The sequence below is a fragment of the Stegostoma tigrinum genome, chromosome 18 (genome assembly GCF_030684315.1).
Source record: "Stegostoma tigrinum isolate sSteTig4 chromosome 18, sSteTig4.hap1, whole genome shotgun sequence".
Taxonomy (NCBI): Eukaryota; Metazoa; Chordata; class Chondrichthyes; order Orectolobiformes; family Stegostomatidae; genus Stegostoma; species Stegostoma tigrinum.
Window position 1 is genome coordinate 29629324 of NC_081371.1, and position 17771 is coordinate 29647094.

General features: G+C 40.1%; 1 protein-coding gene across 3 annotated transcripts in view; it reads right to left on the reverse strand.

Moving 5' to 3' along the window:
• The window catches only part of ergic2 (ERGIC and golgi 2), a 75035-nt gene that overhangs the window by 36669 nt on the left and 20595 nt on the right, over window positions 1–17771 (reverse strand). For all 3 annotated transcript variants that reach the window (XM_048549279.2, XM_048549277.2, XM_059652428.1), the window contains 6 exons: window positions 17593–17747; window positions 17380–17488; window positions 16266–16312; window positions 13181–13251; window positions 12565–12605; window positions 6067–6168 (listed from right to left, as the gene is read on the reverse strand). In XM_048549279.2, coding sequence (XP_048405236.1) covers window positions 6067–6168; window positions 12565–12605; window positions 13181–13251; window positions 16266–16312; window positions 17380–17488; window positions 17593–17698 — 476 coding nt within the window. In that variant the 5' untranslated portion in view covers window positions 17699–17747. The remainder of the gene's footprint in view (window positions 1–6066; window positions 6169–12564; window positions 12606–13180; window positions 13252–16265; window positions 16313–17379; window positions 17489–17592; window positions 17748–17771) is intronic.

The window sequence follows — 17771 nt, forward strand, 5'->3', positions numbered from 1 at the left end:
CTAATCTAACCCATTTGTTCAAAAATAGAAGGAAGCAGAGAGCAGCAAACTACGGGCCAGTTAAGTTAACATTAGTCACAGGGAAACTGCTTGAAGTTACCATTAAAGACAGTATAACAGTGCACTTGGATAAGTTCAAGGTAATCAGACAGAGCCAAAATGACTTTGTCAAAGTGAAATCATGTGTAACTAATTTATTGGAGTTCTTCAAAGAAATAACTAAAGGGGAACCAGTGAATGCACTGTAATTAAATTTCCAGAAGGCATTTGATAAGGTCCCACATTAAAGGCTATTGCCAAAATTAAAAACTCATATACTATAAGGGTAACGTATGAATAGAAGCATGAATAGAAGATTTGTTGGCTAGCAGCTAGCAGGAATAAATGGGCCTTTTTAGGCTGGCAGAATGTCAGGAGTGATGCTCAAAATGGGTTGATGCTGGGAACTCGACTCTTTATAACTTACGTAAATGATTTGAATGAAAGGATTTAAGGTATGGTAGCTGATTTTTCTGATGACACAAAGATAGGGAGGCAAGTGAGTTGTGAAGTGGACATTATGATAGCAGGCAATCTGGAAAGAGAAGAAAATGTTACGTTTTATGGCAAGGGCTATTAAACATAAGTATAGGGAGATTCTGTTTTAGTTATAAAAACAAAGAAAATTACAGCATAAGAACATGCCCTTCAGCCCTCCAAGCCTGCGCCGATCCAGATCCTCTATCTAAACCTGTTGCCTACTTTCCAAGGATATGTATCCCTCTGCTCCCTGCCCAGTCATGTATCTGTCTAGATACATCTTAAATGACACTATTGTGCCCGCCTCTACAACCTCCGCTGGCAACACGTTCCAGGCACCCACCACCATCTGCGTAAAGAACTTTCCATGCATATCTTCATTAAACTTTTCCCCTCTCACCTTGAAATCGTGATCCCGAGTAACTGAGTCCCCCATTCTGGGAAAAAGCTTCTTGCTATCTACACTGTCTATACCCCTCATGGTTTTGTAGACCTCAACAAAGTCCCCCCTCAATCTCTGTCATTCTAATGTAAATAAGCATCATTTACTCAACCTCTCTTCATAGCTAGCACCCTCCATACCAGGCAACATCCTGGTGAACCTCCTCCGCACCCTCTCCTAAGCATCCACATCCTTTTGGTAATGCGGAGCCCAGAACTGTATGCAGTATTCCAAATGTGGTTGAACCAAAGTCCTATACGACTGTAACATGACCTGCCAACTCTTGTACTCAATACCCCGTCCAATGAATGAAAGCATGCCGTCTGCCTTCTGGACCACTCTATTCACCTGCGTTTCCACCTTCAGGGTACAATGGACCTGAACACCCAGACCTCTCTGTACATCAATTTTACCCAGGGCTTTTCCATTTACCACACAGTTTGCTCTTGAATTGGATCTTCCAAATTGCATCACCTTGCATTTGTCTGAATTGAGCTCCATCTGCCATTTCTCTGCCCAACTGTCCAATCTGTCTATATTCTGCTGCATTCACTGACATTCCCCTTCACTATTTGCTACTCCACCAATCTTAATGCCATCTGCAAACTTGCTAATCAGACCATCTATACATTCCTTCAGATCATTTATGAATATCACAAACAACAGTGGTCCCAACACAGATCCCTGTGGAACACCACTGGTCACAGTTCTCCATTTTGAGAAACTCCCTTCCACTACAACTCTATCTCCTGTTGGCCAGCCAGTTCTCTATCCATTTAGCTAGTACACCCTGGACACCATGCGACTTCTTCTCCAACAGCCTACCATGGAAAGCCTTATGAAATGCCTTACTGAAGTCCATGTATATGACATCTACAGACCTTCCCTCATCCATCAACTTTGTAACTTCCTCAAAGAATTCTATCAGGTTGGTATGATGTGACCTTCCCTGCACAAAACCATGCTGCCTATCACTAATAAGCCAATTTTCTTCCAAATGTAAATAGATCCTATCCCTCAGTATCTTCTCCAGCAGTTTCCCCACCACTGACGCCAGGCTCACCGGTCTATAATCATGTGGATTATCCTTGCTACCCTTCTTAAACAAGGGGACAACATTAGCAATTCTCCAGTCCTCTGGGACCTCACCCATGCTCAAAGATGCTGCAAAGATACCTGTTAAGGCCCCAGCTATTTCATCTCTCGCTTCCCTCAGTAACCTGGGATAGATCCCATCTTATATAGTGCATTGGTGAGACTACACTCCAGTGCTGTGTAAAAATGGTCACAATACTTTGGACGGATGTTAGTTTGTTGCAAACAGTTCAGTGAACGTTTATTAGACTGATGCCTGAAATCAGTAGATTGTTCTGAGGAAAGGCCAGAAGGGCTTAGGCTTGTATCCTCTGGAGTTATAAAGATTCAGAGGTGCCTTAATTGATACATCCTGAGGGGACTTGACCACGTGATATTGAAAGATTGTTTCCTCTTGTGGAAGAATCTAGAACTAGGGGGTCACAGTTTAAAGATAAGGGGTCACCCATTAAAAATTGAGGTCAGGAAACTATTTTTTTCCCTCAGAGGATTGAACACAGAACATAGAACATAGAACAGCACAGCACAGAACAGGCCCTTCAGCCCAGAATGTTGTGCCGACCATTGATCCTCACGTATGCGCCCTCAAATTTCTGTGACCATACGCATGACCAGCAGTCTCTTAAATGACCCCAATGACCTTCCTTCCACAACTGCTGCTGGCAACGCATTCCATGCTCTCACAACTCTCTGCGTAAAGAACCCGCCTCTGACATCCCCTCTATACTTTCCTCCAACCAGCTTAAAACTATGACCCCTCGTGCTAGCCACTTCTGCCCTGGGAAACAGTCTCTGGCTATCAACTCTATCTATGCCTCTCATTATCTTGCATACCTCAATTAGGTCCCCTCTCCTCCTCCTTTTCTCCAATGAAAAGAGACCGAGCTCAGTCAACCTCTCTTCATAAGATAAGCCCTCCAGTCCAGGCAGCATCCTGGTAAACCTCCTCTGAACCCTCTCCAAAGCATCCACATCTTTCCTATAATAGGGTGACCAGAACTGGACGCAGTATTCCAAGTGCGGTCTAACCAAAGTTTTATAGAGCTGCAACAAGATCTCACGACTCTTAAACTCAATCCCCCTGTTAATGAAAGCCAAAACTCCATATGCTTTCTTAACAACCCTGTTCACTTGGGTGGCCATTTTAAGGGATCTATGTATCTGCACACCAAGATCCCTCTGTTCCTCCACACTGCCAAGAATCCTATCCTTAATCCTGTACTCAGCTTTCAAATTCGACCTTCCAAAATGCATCACCTCGCATTTATCCAGGTTGAACTCCATCTGCCACCTCTCAGCCCATCTCTGCATCCTGTCAATGTCCCACTGCAGCCTACAACAGCCCTCTATACTGTCAACGACACCTCCAACCTTTGTGTCATCTGCAAACTTGCTGACCCAGCCTTCAATCCCCTCATCCAAGTCATTAATAAAAATTACAAACAGTAGAGGCCCAAGGACAGAGCCCTGTGGAACCCCACTCACCACTGACTTCCAGGCAGAATATTTTCCTTCTACTACCACTCGCCGTCTTCTGTTGGCCAGCCAATTCTGTATCCAAGCAGCTAAGTTCCCCTGTATCCCATTCCTCCTGACCTTCTGAATGAGCCTACCATGGGGAACCTTAAAAAAATGCCTTACAGAGGTCCATATACACCACATCCACAGCTCGACCCTCATCAACTTTTCTAGTCACATCCTCAAAAAACTCGATAAGGTTTGTGAGGCATGACCTACCCCTCATGAAGCCGTGTTGACTGTATTTGATCAAGCCATGCTCTTCCAGATGGTCATAAATCCTATCCCTCAGAATCCTTTCTAACACCTTGCAGACGACAGACGTGAGACTTACTGGTCTGTAATTGCCGGGGATTTCCCCATTTCCTTTCTTGAAGAGAGGAATTACATTTGCCTCTCTCCAGTCCTCAGGTATGACTCCAGTGGAGAGCGAGGATGCAAAGATCTTCGCAAGTGGCAAAGCAATTTCATTTCTCGCTTCCCAAAGCAGCCGAGGACAAATCTGGTCCGGACCTGGCGACTTGTCAATCTTAATGTTTGACAAAATTTTCAGCACATCAGCTTCCTCTATCTCTATCCATTCCAGCATGCACACCTGCTCTTCAAAGGTTTCATTCACTACAAAGTTCGTTTCTTTCGTAAAGACAGAAGCAAAAAACTCATTTAGGGCTTCCCCTACCTCCTCAGACTCCACACACAAGTTCCCTATGCTATCCCTGATCAGCCCTACTCTTTCTTTGACCATTCTCTTATTCCTCACATAAGTGTAAAATGCCTTTGTGTTTTCCCTGATTCCTTCTGCCAAGCCTTTCTCGTGCCCCCTCCTGGCTCTTCTCAGACCATTTTTGAGCTCCTTCCTTGCCTGCGAGTAATCCTCTCCAGCTGAACTTGACCCTAGCTTCCTCCACCTTATGTAAGCTACCTTCTTCCTTTTCACAAGAAGCTCCACCGCTCTCGTCATACAAGGTTCCTTTATCTTGCCCCTTCTTGCCTGTCTCAGAGGGACATATTTACTCATCACTCGCAACAACTGTTCCTTAAACAGTCTCCACATGTCTATAGTTCCCTTACCATGGAACAATTGCTCCCAGTCCATGCTTCCTAACTCGTGTCTAATCGCGTCATAGTTTCCTCTTCCCCAATTAAATATCCTCCCATTTTGCCTAATCCTCTCCTTCTCCATAGCTATATAGAATGTGAGGCAGTTATGGTCACTATCACCAAAATGCTCTCCCACCACAAGATCTGATACCTGCCCCGGCTCGTTTCTGAGCACCAAGTCTAGAATGTCCTCTCCCCTCGTCGGCCTGTCAACGTACTGCGTTAGGAAACCCTCCTGAGCACACCTTACAAAAACAGCTCCATTCAAATCTTCTGCTTGAAGCAGGTTCCAATCAATATTAGGAAAGTTAAAGTCACCCATTACAACAACCCTACTGCGTCCACACTTTTCCAAAATCTGCCGACCTATGCTTTCTTCAATCTCCCTGCTGCTATTGGGGGGCCTGTAGTAAACCCCTAACGCCGTGACTGCTCCCTTGCTGTTCCTAATTTCCACCCATACTGACTCAGTAGGCAGATCTTCCTCGACAATGGAAGCTTCTGTAGCTGTGATACCCTCTCTGATTAGTAGTGCTACCCCCCTCCTCTTTTTCACCCCTCCCTATTCCTTTTAAATGTTCTAAACCCTGGAACATCCAGCAACCATTCCTGCCCGAGAAACCCATGTCTCTGTTATGGCCACAACATCATAGCACCAGGTGAGTGTCTTCAGTGTCTTTGGAATTCCACTTTCAAAAAGGCAATGGATACAGAACCTTTAAATATTTTTAACGCACAGGTGGATACGTTCTTCATTACCAAGGGGATGAAATATTATCAGGGATATGCAGGAATATAGAATTTAGGTCAAAATCAGATCAGCTATGAACTTTCTGAATGGCAACATGAAGGGCTGAGTGGCCTATTCTTGTTCTTTCTTCACACGTTCACATATTAGATGTCGGGGGTTCTATTTGAAACACCATTCTACAGGCTAATGATCATTAATAGAGACTGACTATCCAACAGAAAGATGTTCAATATTTTGAGCAGGGTTTTTGAGTGTTTACTTGCATGGTCTACAATGGACTTAGGGGCTTCAGGTGCACTTGACAGATTAGCCTTGATATCAATAATTGGAGCAGGACTGGCAGCAGCAATATTATTTGGAATGGATTTGAGATAAACATTCCCTGCCCCACTTCCTGGGCTTAGAAAAGGTTACCAAAGTTATCAAAGAGACAAATTTCCCATAGATACCAGTCTATCTAATCAAACAAATTGAAAGGAGTCAAAGTTATAATTTGGCAGTTTACATACTCATTCTTATGCTGACACTCTTTACGCCACATATTTCATCAAGTTAGAATCTATAAAGAAAACCTATTCAATAACAGCTTCTGCAGAGTTCAGGACACAACAACTATTTCAGATTTTGCCAGATTAGATACCTGGGTGGCAATACAGTAGGGGATCCTTTGAAAGCACTTTTGAATAAAAGATCTTGAAGAGAATGTTCTTCTTGCACCTTTTTACGAATTGTTTGAAGTGTTCTAAAGAAAAAAAAGGGAAAACAATGTACTCAGAAATCATTTCCATACCTACTGGTGACAACCCACATTTTAAATTTTAAATAAGACATTGACAAAGAACCAACTAAATTCATCTGTTACTAGTTTCATTGTTCAGTAATTAAACTAATTAAATTAGATTCTAGTTCCCAAAATAGGGTGGAATACTCTATAATAAAGCTCACTGATATAAATGGCATCAGTTAGTAATTAACATAATAATCAGACTCTTCCCACTTGGTGAATTGTCAATCTGATGAAGTCATCATGGTGTACTGAAAACATTGTATGCATGAGTAATCAGGTTTGACAAGATAACTTATGCTAAATTCTCCAGTGAATGTTACAGTCTACCCATTTTTCTGAAATGAACTGTCAATCAGAATTGTTAATCTGATGAAAGTGCTTCCAATAACAGAGAAAACAAAATGACAAAGCAATGGATGTTGTCTCATAACTACACAAGATTGACAGGGCAGTGAAAGTGGTGTTGGTATGCTGGCCTTTGTAGGTTAGTGTATTGAGTAGAGGAGTTGGGAGATCACGTTGCAGCTATACAGGACATTGGTTTGGCCACTTTTGGAATACTGCATGAAATTCTGGTTTCCCTGCTTTAGAAAGGATATTGTGAAACTTGAAAGGGTTCAGAAAAGATTTACAAGGATGTTGCCAGGATTGGACCGTTTGAGCTATAGGGAGAGGCTGAATAGACTGGGGCTATTTTCCCCAGCATCATTGTAGGCTGAGGGGTTATTTCATAGAGGTTTATAACATCATGACGGACATAGATAGGGTGAATAGCCAGGGTCTTTTCCCTGGGGTCAGAGAGTCCAAAACTAGAGGGAATAGGTTTAAGGCAAGAGGGGCAGGATTTAAAAGGGACCTGAGGGGCAATCTTTTTATGCAGAGGGTAATGCATGCATGGAATGAGATGCAAGAGGAAGTAGTGGGGGCTGGTACAATTACAAGATTTAAAATGGAATCAGGATGGGCCAAATGCAAATAGGACCAGATTAATTTAGGATATCTGGTCAGATGGACGAGTTGTTTTCATGCTGTGCAGCTCTGACCTAGTTATCAACAACTACTGCAAGTCTTTTCAAAGAGGTTTGACTTCTTACAAGATGGAACAAAAACTTTTGGTATGGTTTTAAGTGAGAATCATACCCCATCAACTTACGGCAAGGCAAAAGCAGGCAGCTGTGATTAAGTTTGATATAAACTTGAGGGTATATTCTGGACTGGGATTGGAGGGGTGTTGGGTGCAGTAGTAAAAGGGAGCTTAGCACATATTCCAATGTTTTCTTTGTGGCAAATAAAATTGTAATGACCATCTTAACAGCAAGCATATAGCCATGTGATGCGCACAGAAATAAATGAGCGTAAAAATGGATTTTCATTTTAAAATTATATTGGAAATTTCCAGACATTTTACTCAAAAATTGCAGAGATCTAAAATCAAGGTTATGACGTGCAGAAGAAATCTGGTTCACACTTTATACATTTTAAGTTCTAAGAAGTTTTAGGAATTAACTATAGAAACTTGAAGTCATCTGATTAAGAGATTAATGAGAAACACTGAAGTAAATAAAATTCCAAACAAGCCAGGCATTCGTTATAGTAGAAAGATGACATGTTTGTCCTGCAAGCTCTCAGTTAATAATGGAAAAATAGTAGCAAGTGATCAATTATATTCAGTTATTATTCCTTTGGGCAACAGAATCAAAGAGAAGTGTTGAAGGGAAAATAATTAGTTTAAATTTCTGCTTGAATCATCTGAAAACATGCCATATTGCCACAGAGATATTGATTCAAAGTCGACCCTTTGTTGGAATGCTCTTTAGTTCAAGTTATCTTTGTACGTTTGTTTGCTGAAGAAACCAGCTCAGTTTGAGAAGAACCAGACACAGTTGCAGATTTAGCTAAGTGTGGGCTGTAACTCACTGAGGAATGCCAACACAAAATGATTGTTATTAGTTAGGCCTGCATTTCAAGCAAAGAAAAAACTAACATCACGATTCAGCATCTGAAATGCCGGTGGAAATTTGTCTCAATTTGAGAGAAAAGCAGCTGGAAAATCTTTTTTCTAGCTTGTAGCTAGTGGAAGTTATCTACAATGGCTCTCACAGAGTCTTGTTGAAGAAAGCAGAGTTAGTTTGGGAAGCTGTGGGAAGACTGTGGTGTATCTGCCAACAATAAGGTCAATGAGTTGAAGAATCCAGTCTATAAGTAGAATTTGGAATGTTGTATCGCCAAAAGGCTAATTGAATAAACAGAGGAGAAATCGAAGTGACTTCAGACATACCTTTGGGTCGGTTACAGGAAAGATGAATGAACTTTCACGTTTCATAAGACAAGTGAATTATTTACTGGGGTGTGGGAAGTCAACTATAAGTAATTTGTGTTAAAATAATTGTTGCATAAAACACAATGAATAGATATTGGAAGTCTGTTAGAATGCAGATGTTATCTTAAAAAATGAAACCGCATAATAGCTGAATGATTGAATAGGAAAATCTGTATTTTGAAATATTTTTAGCTAGTCAAATAAAGTTATTTGAATAGATTCACTTCTTTCGAAAGCCAAGACCCAGAGAGGGACAAACAGGACGGAGCTTGTAGCACAAGTTGTTATAAAACATAGTGTCAAGGTAGTTGTATTTGCATTGTTTGATTTCTTGCTTTACAAAATAAAATTTGCTTCTGATTAAAAATAACATGGAACCTTGTGGTACATTTTGTTGGTTAATGTCACCTTGGGGCGCTCAGACTTCAAATTTTAACAGTTCCCCACAAGATCATTAAAAAGTGTGCAACTGGAGCAGCAACAATGGAACAAGATCTCTCAATCCTTTATTGAAATCACTAGCTGTGTAGAAAATAGATTTTAAGATATCTACGCACTGGGAAAGCAAAACCCATGCATGCCTCATGATCATTTGTGCACTGGATGGTCACTACTAAATGGCCAATGAATTCCAGGGTCCTCCATGTGCAAGAACAAAGCCCATACCATCAGAGCTCAGCCATATGACTACTTCCAGCTCCAGACAAACTGTAAAAACTTGGAACTGCCAAATCGGGCTCTTGAAAGGTTAAGACGACAGGTCACATCACCTCCAGTTGGGGAGTCGTGGAAAATTTAGTCTTTTCAGTAGGGGGCTAGAGGATCAGGCATCAGATCCAGGAAGCAGTTTGCTATTCCAGAAGGAAGCAACACATGACAAGCAGGAAATTACATTTCTCACTCATATTTTAAAGATTGTTTTCTTGGTAAGTGTACAAAACCAATGAGTTTTCAAAACATAAATCCTGTGCACATTGCTGAAGAGACAAGGTGAAGCCATCAAAATTTAAAACTGAAATGGATGATCCTAAAATGGTCGAAGTTCTCATAATAACGTTATACGCTGTAAAGATAAATGCATCCATGTGTTATGTGCAAAACATTAATGATCATGTAGCAAAGTACACAGAAGTCACTGAGAGCCGGAGCAGCAAGAATTCTGCCTTCAAATGTATACAGTGTATTGGCTTCATCATACAGATGTCCCTGGATGAACTGTGCAAATTGAGTTTTCATATACTGATAGTAAACTTGTACAGGCAGTTTAGTGCCAACTATGTTCATTTTGTACGTCAAACTTTGACCTGGTTCTGAACTTGCTTACAGGACTGCCTTTGCAGGAATCTTGAAGCTAACCACATGCAACAGTGCCTCCATTGTGACAGCAACCAAGCAATGTCATGCTGACAATGACTTTGAATTACCGAAGATGGTGACATGGACATCAGATGGAGCTTGGGTGTGCTGGGAAAGAAAAATGGAGTAGCACAACCTTGTGACATGAAATCAAACATTGTTGGAACAGCATTGTGTTGCTCAAAGATATCTGGGAATCGATGATGAATGGATGCAGATGTCAATTGTGCAAGATATTAAAACGCCTCTGAGGATAGCATGTACAACGTCGAACAAATCAACTGTTAAAAAGGTTTTTCAAAGCTAGAGTCTAATACAGTGGCATTTGAGCTTCTCAATGAAGTGAGGTGCCTGTCAAGATACTTCAAGTACTGCACACAGCTTGTGAAAAGCGTAACAATCCAGTAAACAAATACTGCCTGAAAATGCACGCAGACCTACAATATCGCCTTGCATTGACAGGGCGCATGATATTCTTGAACTGCATCACTGTGCAAATTCTTCCAAAGAAGATATTTGACAATAATTAAAGCAATGCAATTTGCAAAGGCCAAGATCAATAAACTAAAGTCTCAGCATTTAGGTGAGCATGTTTATTGAAATTACAAAGTTAAGCATGTTCTCTTGCTCTCAATAGTAACAGTGCTGCAATTCTTCAATTTATTCAACTGCTATGTGACCATCTAGAAAGGTGATTTCCAGAGAAGAAATTATGAGTGTGGCAAGCATTTGATCAGGATGTAGTTGCCAAGCCAATGGATTAAAAATTTGGAAAAGGCAGCATTATGCGACTGATATCAAAATATTCCATTTTTGTATCAAACTATAACGAAAGTTTGGCCATAAAGATAAATTAGGAATATTCAAATGTATGGTTGTGGGGAAAAAGTCAAGTGATTTCAAGTCTGATTCCATTGAAGCATTGTGATTTTGTGGACCATGCTCCAAAAGACGGCCTGTTTCAAGAAATGTCCAATCTTCTGGACATGTGTACAACATTTCAGTGCTGTCTGAGAATCTGGATTTAGCCTCATGAACTTGACTAAGTGTAAATCCAAAAACAGATCATAGGGTCAACACAGCATGGAAACAGACCCTTCAGTCCAACTTGTCTGTACCAACCAGACATCCCAATCTGCACTAGTCCCATTTGCCATCATTTGGCCCACATTCCCCTCAACCCTTTCCATTCATATACCCATCTAGATGCCTATTAATAGATATAATTATACCAATCTCCACCACTTCCTCTGGCAGCTCGTTCCATACACACAGCACCTTCTACGTGAAAAAGTTACTCTTCAGATCCCTTTTAAATCTTTTCCCTTTTCACCTTAAACCTACGCACTCTAGTTTTGGACTCACCCACTCTAGGAAAAGGACTAAGTTATTCAACCTGTCCAATACTCCTCACGATTTTATAAACCTCTATAAGGTCACCCCTCTGCCTCCAATGTTCCAGGGAGAAAAGACCCAGCCTATTCAGCCTCTCCCTTTAACTCGAACCCTCCAATTCCAGCAACATCGTGGTAAATCCTTGCTGCACCCTCTTATTTAACATCCTTCCTATAGAAGGGCAATGGGAATTGTACACAGTATTCTATTCCAGAAGTGGCCTCACCAATGTCCTGTTCAGCTGCAACTGGACATCTCTACTCCGACATTCAATGTTCTGACCAATGAAGGCGAACGTGTCAAATGTCTTCTTCACTACCGTCGACCTGGAACTCCACTTTCAAGGAACAATGCACCTGCACCCATAGGTCAATTGGACAACCTGATGCAAATAAGTTGTATATTTCACCTGAACAAAAGATCAACCTGAATGCGGCGTCCAAACATTGGCAGTGAACAAAGCATAGGAGCAAAAAGATGCCACAGCAGTGAATAAATTACTAATGTTCTCTTTTGGTCATGTAACATATGTGGTGTATATAGTGTCACTACTAAACGGGACAGCAGACACCTGAGTTGAAGAAATAATTTTGTTTATTTTAGCAGATAAAATACCTGCAGCTGTAAAATAATATAAATGCACACCATTAATAGCAAACACTGTGAAAAGAATCACTGTATGCAGGTAGAATGTCTCTAACTATAACATAATACAAATGCGCACTTTTAGTAGTTGGAAACAAACTGCAAAAAAATTGCAATATTTCTGCTCAAGGGATATAATATGCCACTCGGACTTCTCTGGGTTCTTAACAAGCCCAAGGAAAATTAGAGGGAGTACTAATAGGGACGGGATTAAACATGGTGACATAATCCACTGACATTCATGAACCAGATATTGGTACTTGTAGAACAATACTTGAGCATTCCTCTAATTATTTTGATCTGAATAAAAAGAAAATGGCACATTGATTTTCACAGTAAAGTTTTTCTTACACCAGCTTAAATTTAGCCTTTATTAAAAGTGCAGAGATTTGAAATATAAGGCTGTGGCTTGCTCATTATTGACCCCCTACTGTGTACTGATTTGGAGCTATTTAAATTGTCATAAGAATGATTGCGAAACTGTCAAAGATTCTGAACCATTTGCTAGCATTACAATTATGAAAGAAATTGCTCTAATTGTACGTATATCTCTTATATTGTTAACGCAGCTAGGAATATTACTTTCAAGTACAACAATGTCAGATAAGGAATTCTTTAGAATCTGTATATCTTACCTTTGCCACACTCTTTGACGTGAAGATAATTCAAAAACAGTCTACAATATTTTTTAAAAGAAAAACATAAAGCTGTCAATTATTTAGGTCTTCATAAAAGATTAGAAGTCTGAAATTCATAGACAAAGAATTTTTCGAAAGGTATTTCTTAAAGATTGCACAAAATAATTCCAATAATCGAGCCAGGGTGAAAATAAAATTGATGCCACACGGAGTGAAAGCTCCTGTAACTTGGGTATACATAACAACAGACAGGTTATAAATTGTAGTGTATATTGCCTGTCAAACAACCTGACTGCAGTTTTGCCAAAAGCTTAGGTGAAAATCAAATGTTCAAATTTTCAACTGAGGAACGAGTGTGCATCAGTGTTTCAGGCTGCTTCCAAACAGCTTACACGGGTTCATCGATACTAAGCTATTCTTGCACACCTAGGATACTTAAGATATTGTGTAACATGGGTACACATATGAATGAAAAAAAAATACACTGAACTACATAGATATTATTACAACTGCATCCAAGAGAAAATCTAAGGCAAGAGCCTTAAAAGCAATGTGACCAAAACACATTCATCTCTCTGCTATCTGAAGAGCAACTTTAAATAACTATACATACTGGTTCATATTTTAGCCCTTCTGAAGCTGCCACCATTGTTTCAGCTAAGTCCAGGACATCTGCGCCAATATCTGTTTAAAGACAAAAGCATTACTTCAATTATGGTTGACAAAATGTCATGTTCAATCAAAAATACAACAAGCTTAATGAGACAGCTAAATCAGGATGTTTCAATGCATCTGATGTCCTGAATACTGCAGCTTTGTCTGTACATTGTTAAAAGGCTGTAATGATCACTTTGGATAACTTAAAGTTTAGAACTAGGAGTTGATTTTTACATTTTCGTTAAGGACCTCAATATCAGAGTCAAATATTGTTCATGACCCCAGTGTTGGGCGGAAATGCTGACATAGATTTTGCCCATGCAGAGGCCAATTAGCGGCATGCTAACTGCCCAATTATAAATGATGGGTGGACTCGAGAAACTGGATGGCCCCATGGAACAAGCTGCAACCTGCCATTACAGGTGTCAGGGAGTGGGGGGGGGATGGGGTATTTCCATCTTGAGGCACCATTTCACAGCATTTACAAGTTATGAAAAATAGACACACACTCCATAAAGGAGGCCTGACAATCAAAGCTCTGGCTAGGAAATGGGAAAGCAGTGAAGGAAGAGGGAGGGTAGCTTTCTGGATCACTAATTTCCTGCAGTCTGCCACTGGAAGGCAACTCCAGTCAGCTATTCTTGCTGCAGTGTCTTGGAAAATTCCAGTTAGCCTCTGAACAATGGGCTTAATTGGCCTGTTGACCTGTTAAATTACCACAGGGTGGACTGCCGATGCAGACTTTCCTAAAACAGCTTGACTACAGAAATGACACCAGCAAACCAGCCTCCAGTCGAACACTGATGTACATTAGCAAGAGCAAGGGCCTTATTTCTGAGTTCTGGGGAAAATCAATGTAAGTATTCCTCCACTCTGAAAAAAAAAGCCATTTCCCAAAATTCTTTCCTAACCCTGAATCAATTTTGTTTCAATTTTCCCACAAGCCCAATATATCGTCCTTCATTTCAGGCCTTTTAGAAGCCTATACATACAACATCAACTGTACTGCCCCCATTGCATCCCCTTTGTTTAAGTTTCTGCATGAAGTAATTAGTTAGTGAAGTATTATTTGCCTTCAACAAACTTGCGTCGGATTTTCCTTATTAGTTTACCCAAGTTGAAAATTTTGTCTATTTTCTTTAGTGCGTGTATGGAATGAGCTGCTAGAGGAAGTGGAGGAGGCTGGAACACTTTTCCATCTGCCCCATAATACTTGACTCCCATCTCAATCAAGAAACATTCTAGTCTGTCTTCAATATATTCAATGATCTCGCCTTCTCTGCTGTTTGAGGTAGTGAATTTCACAGACTGACAACACTTAAAGATAAAGTCATCTTCACCTTAAAGGAGAAAGCTCTTACTGTAAACAGTGTCCTCTATTTCTAGCCTTGCCCAGAAGTGAACACCTGCTACCAGGCATAATCTTGTAAGATCCTGAGGGGACATGACATGTTTCAAAGCTTTTCCAAAGTTCAATTGACATTGATACAAACTGTTTAATATTTCTTCATAATGTTTCATTCCAGAAATCAATCGAGTGTCTATCACTCCCCCTCCTCCCCATTTCTACTAATACTTCTACAGAAAGTCTTTGGAGTCCCTTTTAACATTGAATGGAAAAGTATTAGATGAGGGTCCAATATGAGGGGTGCTTTATTCTAGATAGTGTCAAGATTCTTGAATGTTGTTGCAGTTGTACTCATCCAGGCCCTTGTCAACCTCTGTGCTTCCTCCAAACTGTGTTCAATGTGGTGAGGACTGATTCATCAGCTTAATGAGAGGCTGTAGGTTGTAATTTAATAGGAGGTTTCCTTGCCCATGTGTGACCCGATGCCATGAGAATTCATGAAATCCAGCGTCAATATTAAAGACTGCCAGGGCAACTCCAGTCTCAGTGGGCTTAACAGACTCGGGAATGGTAACAATGGTATCTGCAAGAAATGTATCTAGGAGAACAACAGTGTCACTCTGTTGCTTGATTATCAGTGGGACAATACACCAAATTTTGGCACAAGTACTAGTTGGAAGTGCGGAAGACTTTGCAGAGTCAACAGAGCTGTATGCTACTGTAAATGCCAAGTGGCCTGTCCAGTTTCATTCCTTTTATCAGACTTTCTAGCAGTTAAATACAACTGGTTGGTTTGTTAGGCTACTTCAGAGGGCACTTAAAAGACAACCATATTGCAGTAGATGTCAAATCATTTGCAGGCTAGATGAGGATGGTTAATCTTCCTTCCTTAAAACAAACTAGTGCATCAGGATTTTTAATTAAATGACAATCAACATTTTCATGGACATCCTTAAACCAGCTTTTTCTTTCAATTCCAGTTTGTTTCATCAATGTCATTCAAATTCCACCATCTCTCATGCTGAGGAAAGGTCACCCGAATTGAAACATTAATTCTGATTTCTCTTCACAGATGCTGCCAGAACTGCTGAGCTTTTCCAGCAACTTCTGTTTTTGTTAGCAGTAAAAATAACACTGCACCATTACCTCTTCCTATTCTCTTTTACTTCAAACCATCCTGGATGCTCTGGCTTTAAGGCCCCTACTTTCCTACATTAAGATTGCACACAAGTTGTTTTTTCTTTAAAGATCAACCAATTCTCTTAAAATTCTGCATCTCAGCTTTTCACTGAAAATCACCAGATCTGTCAATGTGCTGAAATTAGTCCTCCCTACAATTAAATACTGTTATTCTTGGCTGCCTCTTGCTTTACTGCATTACTAATCTAAATCCTAGGATTAAGATCACTATTTTGGAGGTGCTCCTCCAATTGATCCAAGGCAGGTGGAGTTGACGAATGGAAAAGAGGTGGCAGTTTGTTAAACTACTTGTCTTATCATTCTTCCTTAGATCAGTGTGTACTATCTGTAAGATACACTGCAAAACCTGCCATGAGTTCTTCAACAGTAACATCAAAACACATTTTACTACCGAGAAGGAAACTTGCACCAGGCACCTGGGAACAACATAGTATAATAACAACGAAACCAAGCGATGCAAGTCATAGAAATATTGACAATGATGAGTACTTACAATGACATTTCATTGAAACTGTAATATCTAAATTGATTCGCAGTTTGCTGCAAGATAAAAGAAGAATTTGGAATTATTGCTTCAATAATATTGTTGCCATTTTCAAAAATTAACTAACTTTTGGGGACCTTTTCTCTTTAAAAAAAAACTTGAGCAATGCTACAGAAGATGCAGAAGTATGAATTAATAATTTTATATTCCTCAGAGTGGAATGACGTATGATTGTCATTTCCAAAAATACTGACTGACATAACTTAACTACAAAGTATTGAATTGGTCAAATAGTCAGCAAGCATCATACTTCAAAAAGGAAAACAGAAACCAGCACTGTAAACATTCAACATTCAATTCACATTTGATTTCTTAGCCTGCCCCAGAATCTTGTTTTAGAAAAGGTTGATTCCACACATCTGTTCTGTCCATACTTTCTGTAGTTCCTAACCACTCAACTCCAATAACACAATCCTCCTGCCTCCTTAGTCACTTTGGGCTTGGTCTGCATCTCACTCAAGCTCTCTCAAACCCACCATCTCTCGTTCACGACCTGCAGAATATTCAACACATTGCAGATTGCTGCTATTCTACAGGAGGATTGAAAACCTAAAATGCATGACTACGGTCGCCATTAGTAGAAAGTGATTTTCTAAAAGCAGATTATTTCTAAAAGCCAAAAGTCAAAATTTTTTTTTGCAGTTTTTGTAATTTTACAAATGTTTTGATTTGTTGATCAATTCCCCCGCGAGTCATAAAGAAAGTAAGGACTGCAGATGCTGCAAGCTAGAGTCAATAAATGTGGGGCTGGAAAAACCTCCGAGGAACAGGAAAGTCAACGTTTCAGGCCAAAACCCTTTGTTAAGAGTCCTGATGAAGGGTTTGTCCAAAATGTTGACTTTCCTGCTCTTTGGATGTTGCCAGATCTGCTGTGCTTTTCCAGCTCCACAGTTATTGACCCCACCCTTAGAATTTGCTGTCCTCAGTACTAGGGCTGTAAACAAAAACCACAGAAAATTGACTAATTCCAGATGTGTCTCCTGTGGAGTCACTGACCTCTGAGTCAGTTATTGGAAAACGGAACACACAAAGGCTCTCAAAAATAAACAAGTCAGATAGTCACCTGGCAAAGTCTTTGTCTACTTCATAATCATACTTCATCCATGTGTCACAATACACAAAAAATTCCATAACAGACAATAGAGCAATGGTGGTAAAGGCAATTATAGAAACTGTAAAGAAATAATTATCACAGTTAATACATGTTAAGAATTAACATACAATGATATTCAATGTAAAATTAAATATGCTAGTTAGGATTCCAAACTGAAAGCACCTGTTCCACCACTCGTGGAAGTCTCAATATAACTTTCAGGAATCTTTGGGAAGGCATCAAGCTCCTTCACTAAATTCAATGCTCTCTTCTTATTTAATCGCCTCATCTTCAGATATACATTCAGGAACCTTCACTTTCAGCTTCATAAATTCGATCTGCAAACATGTTAAATTTCATTA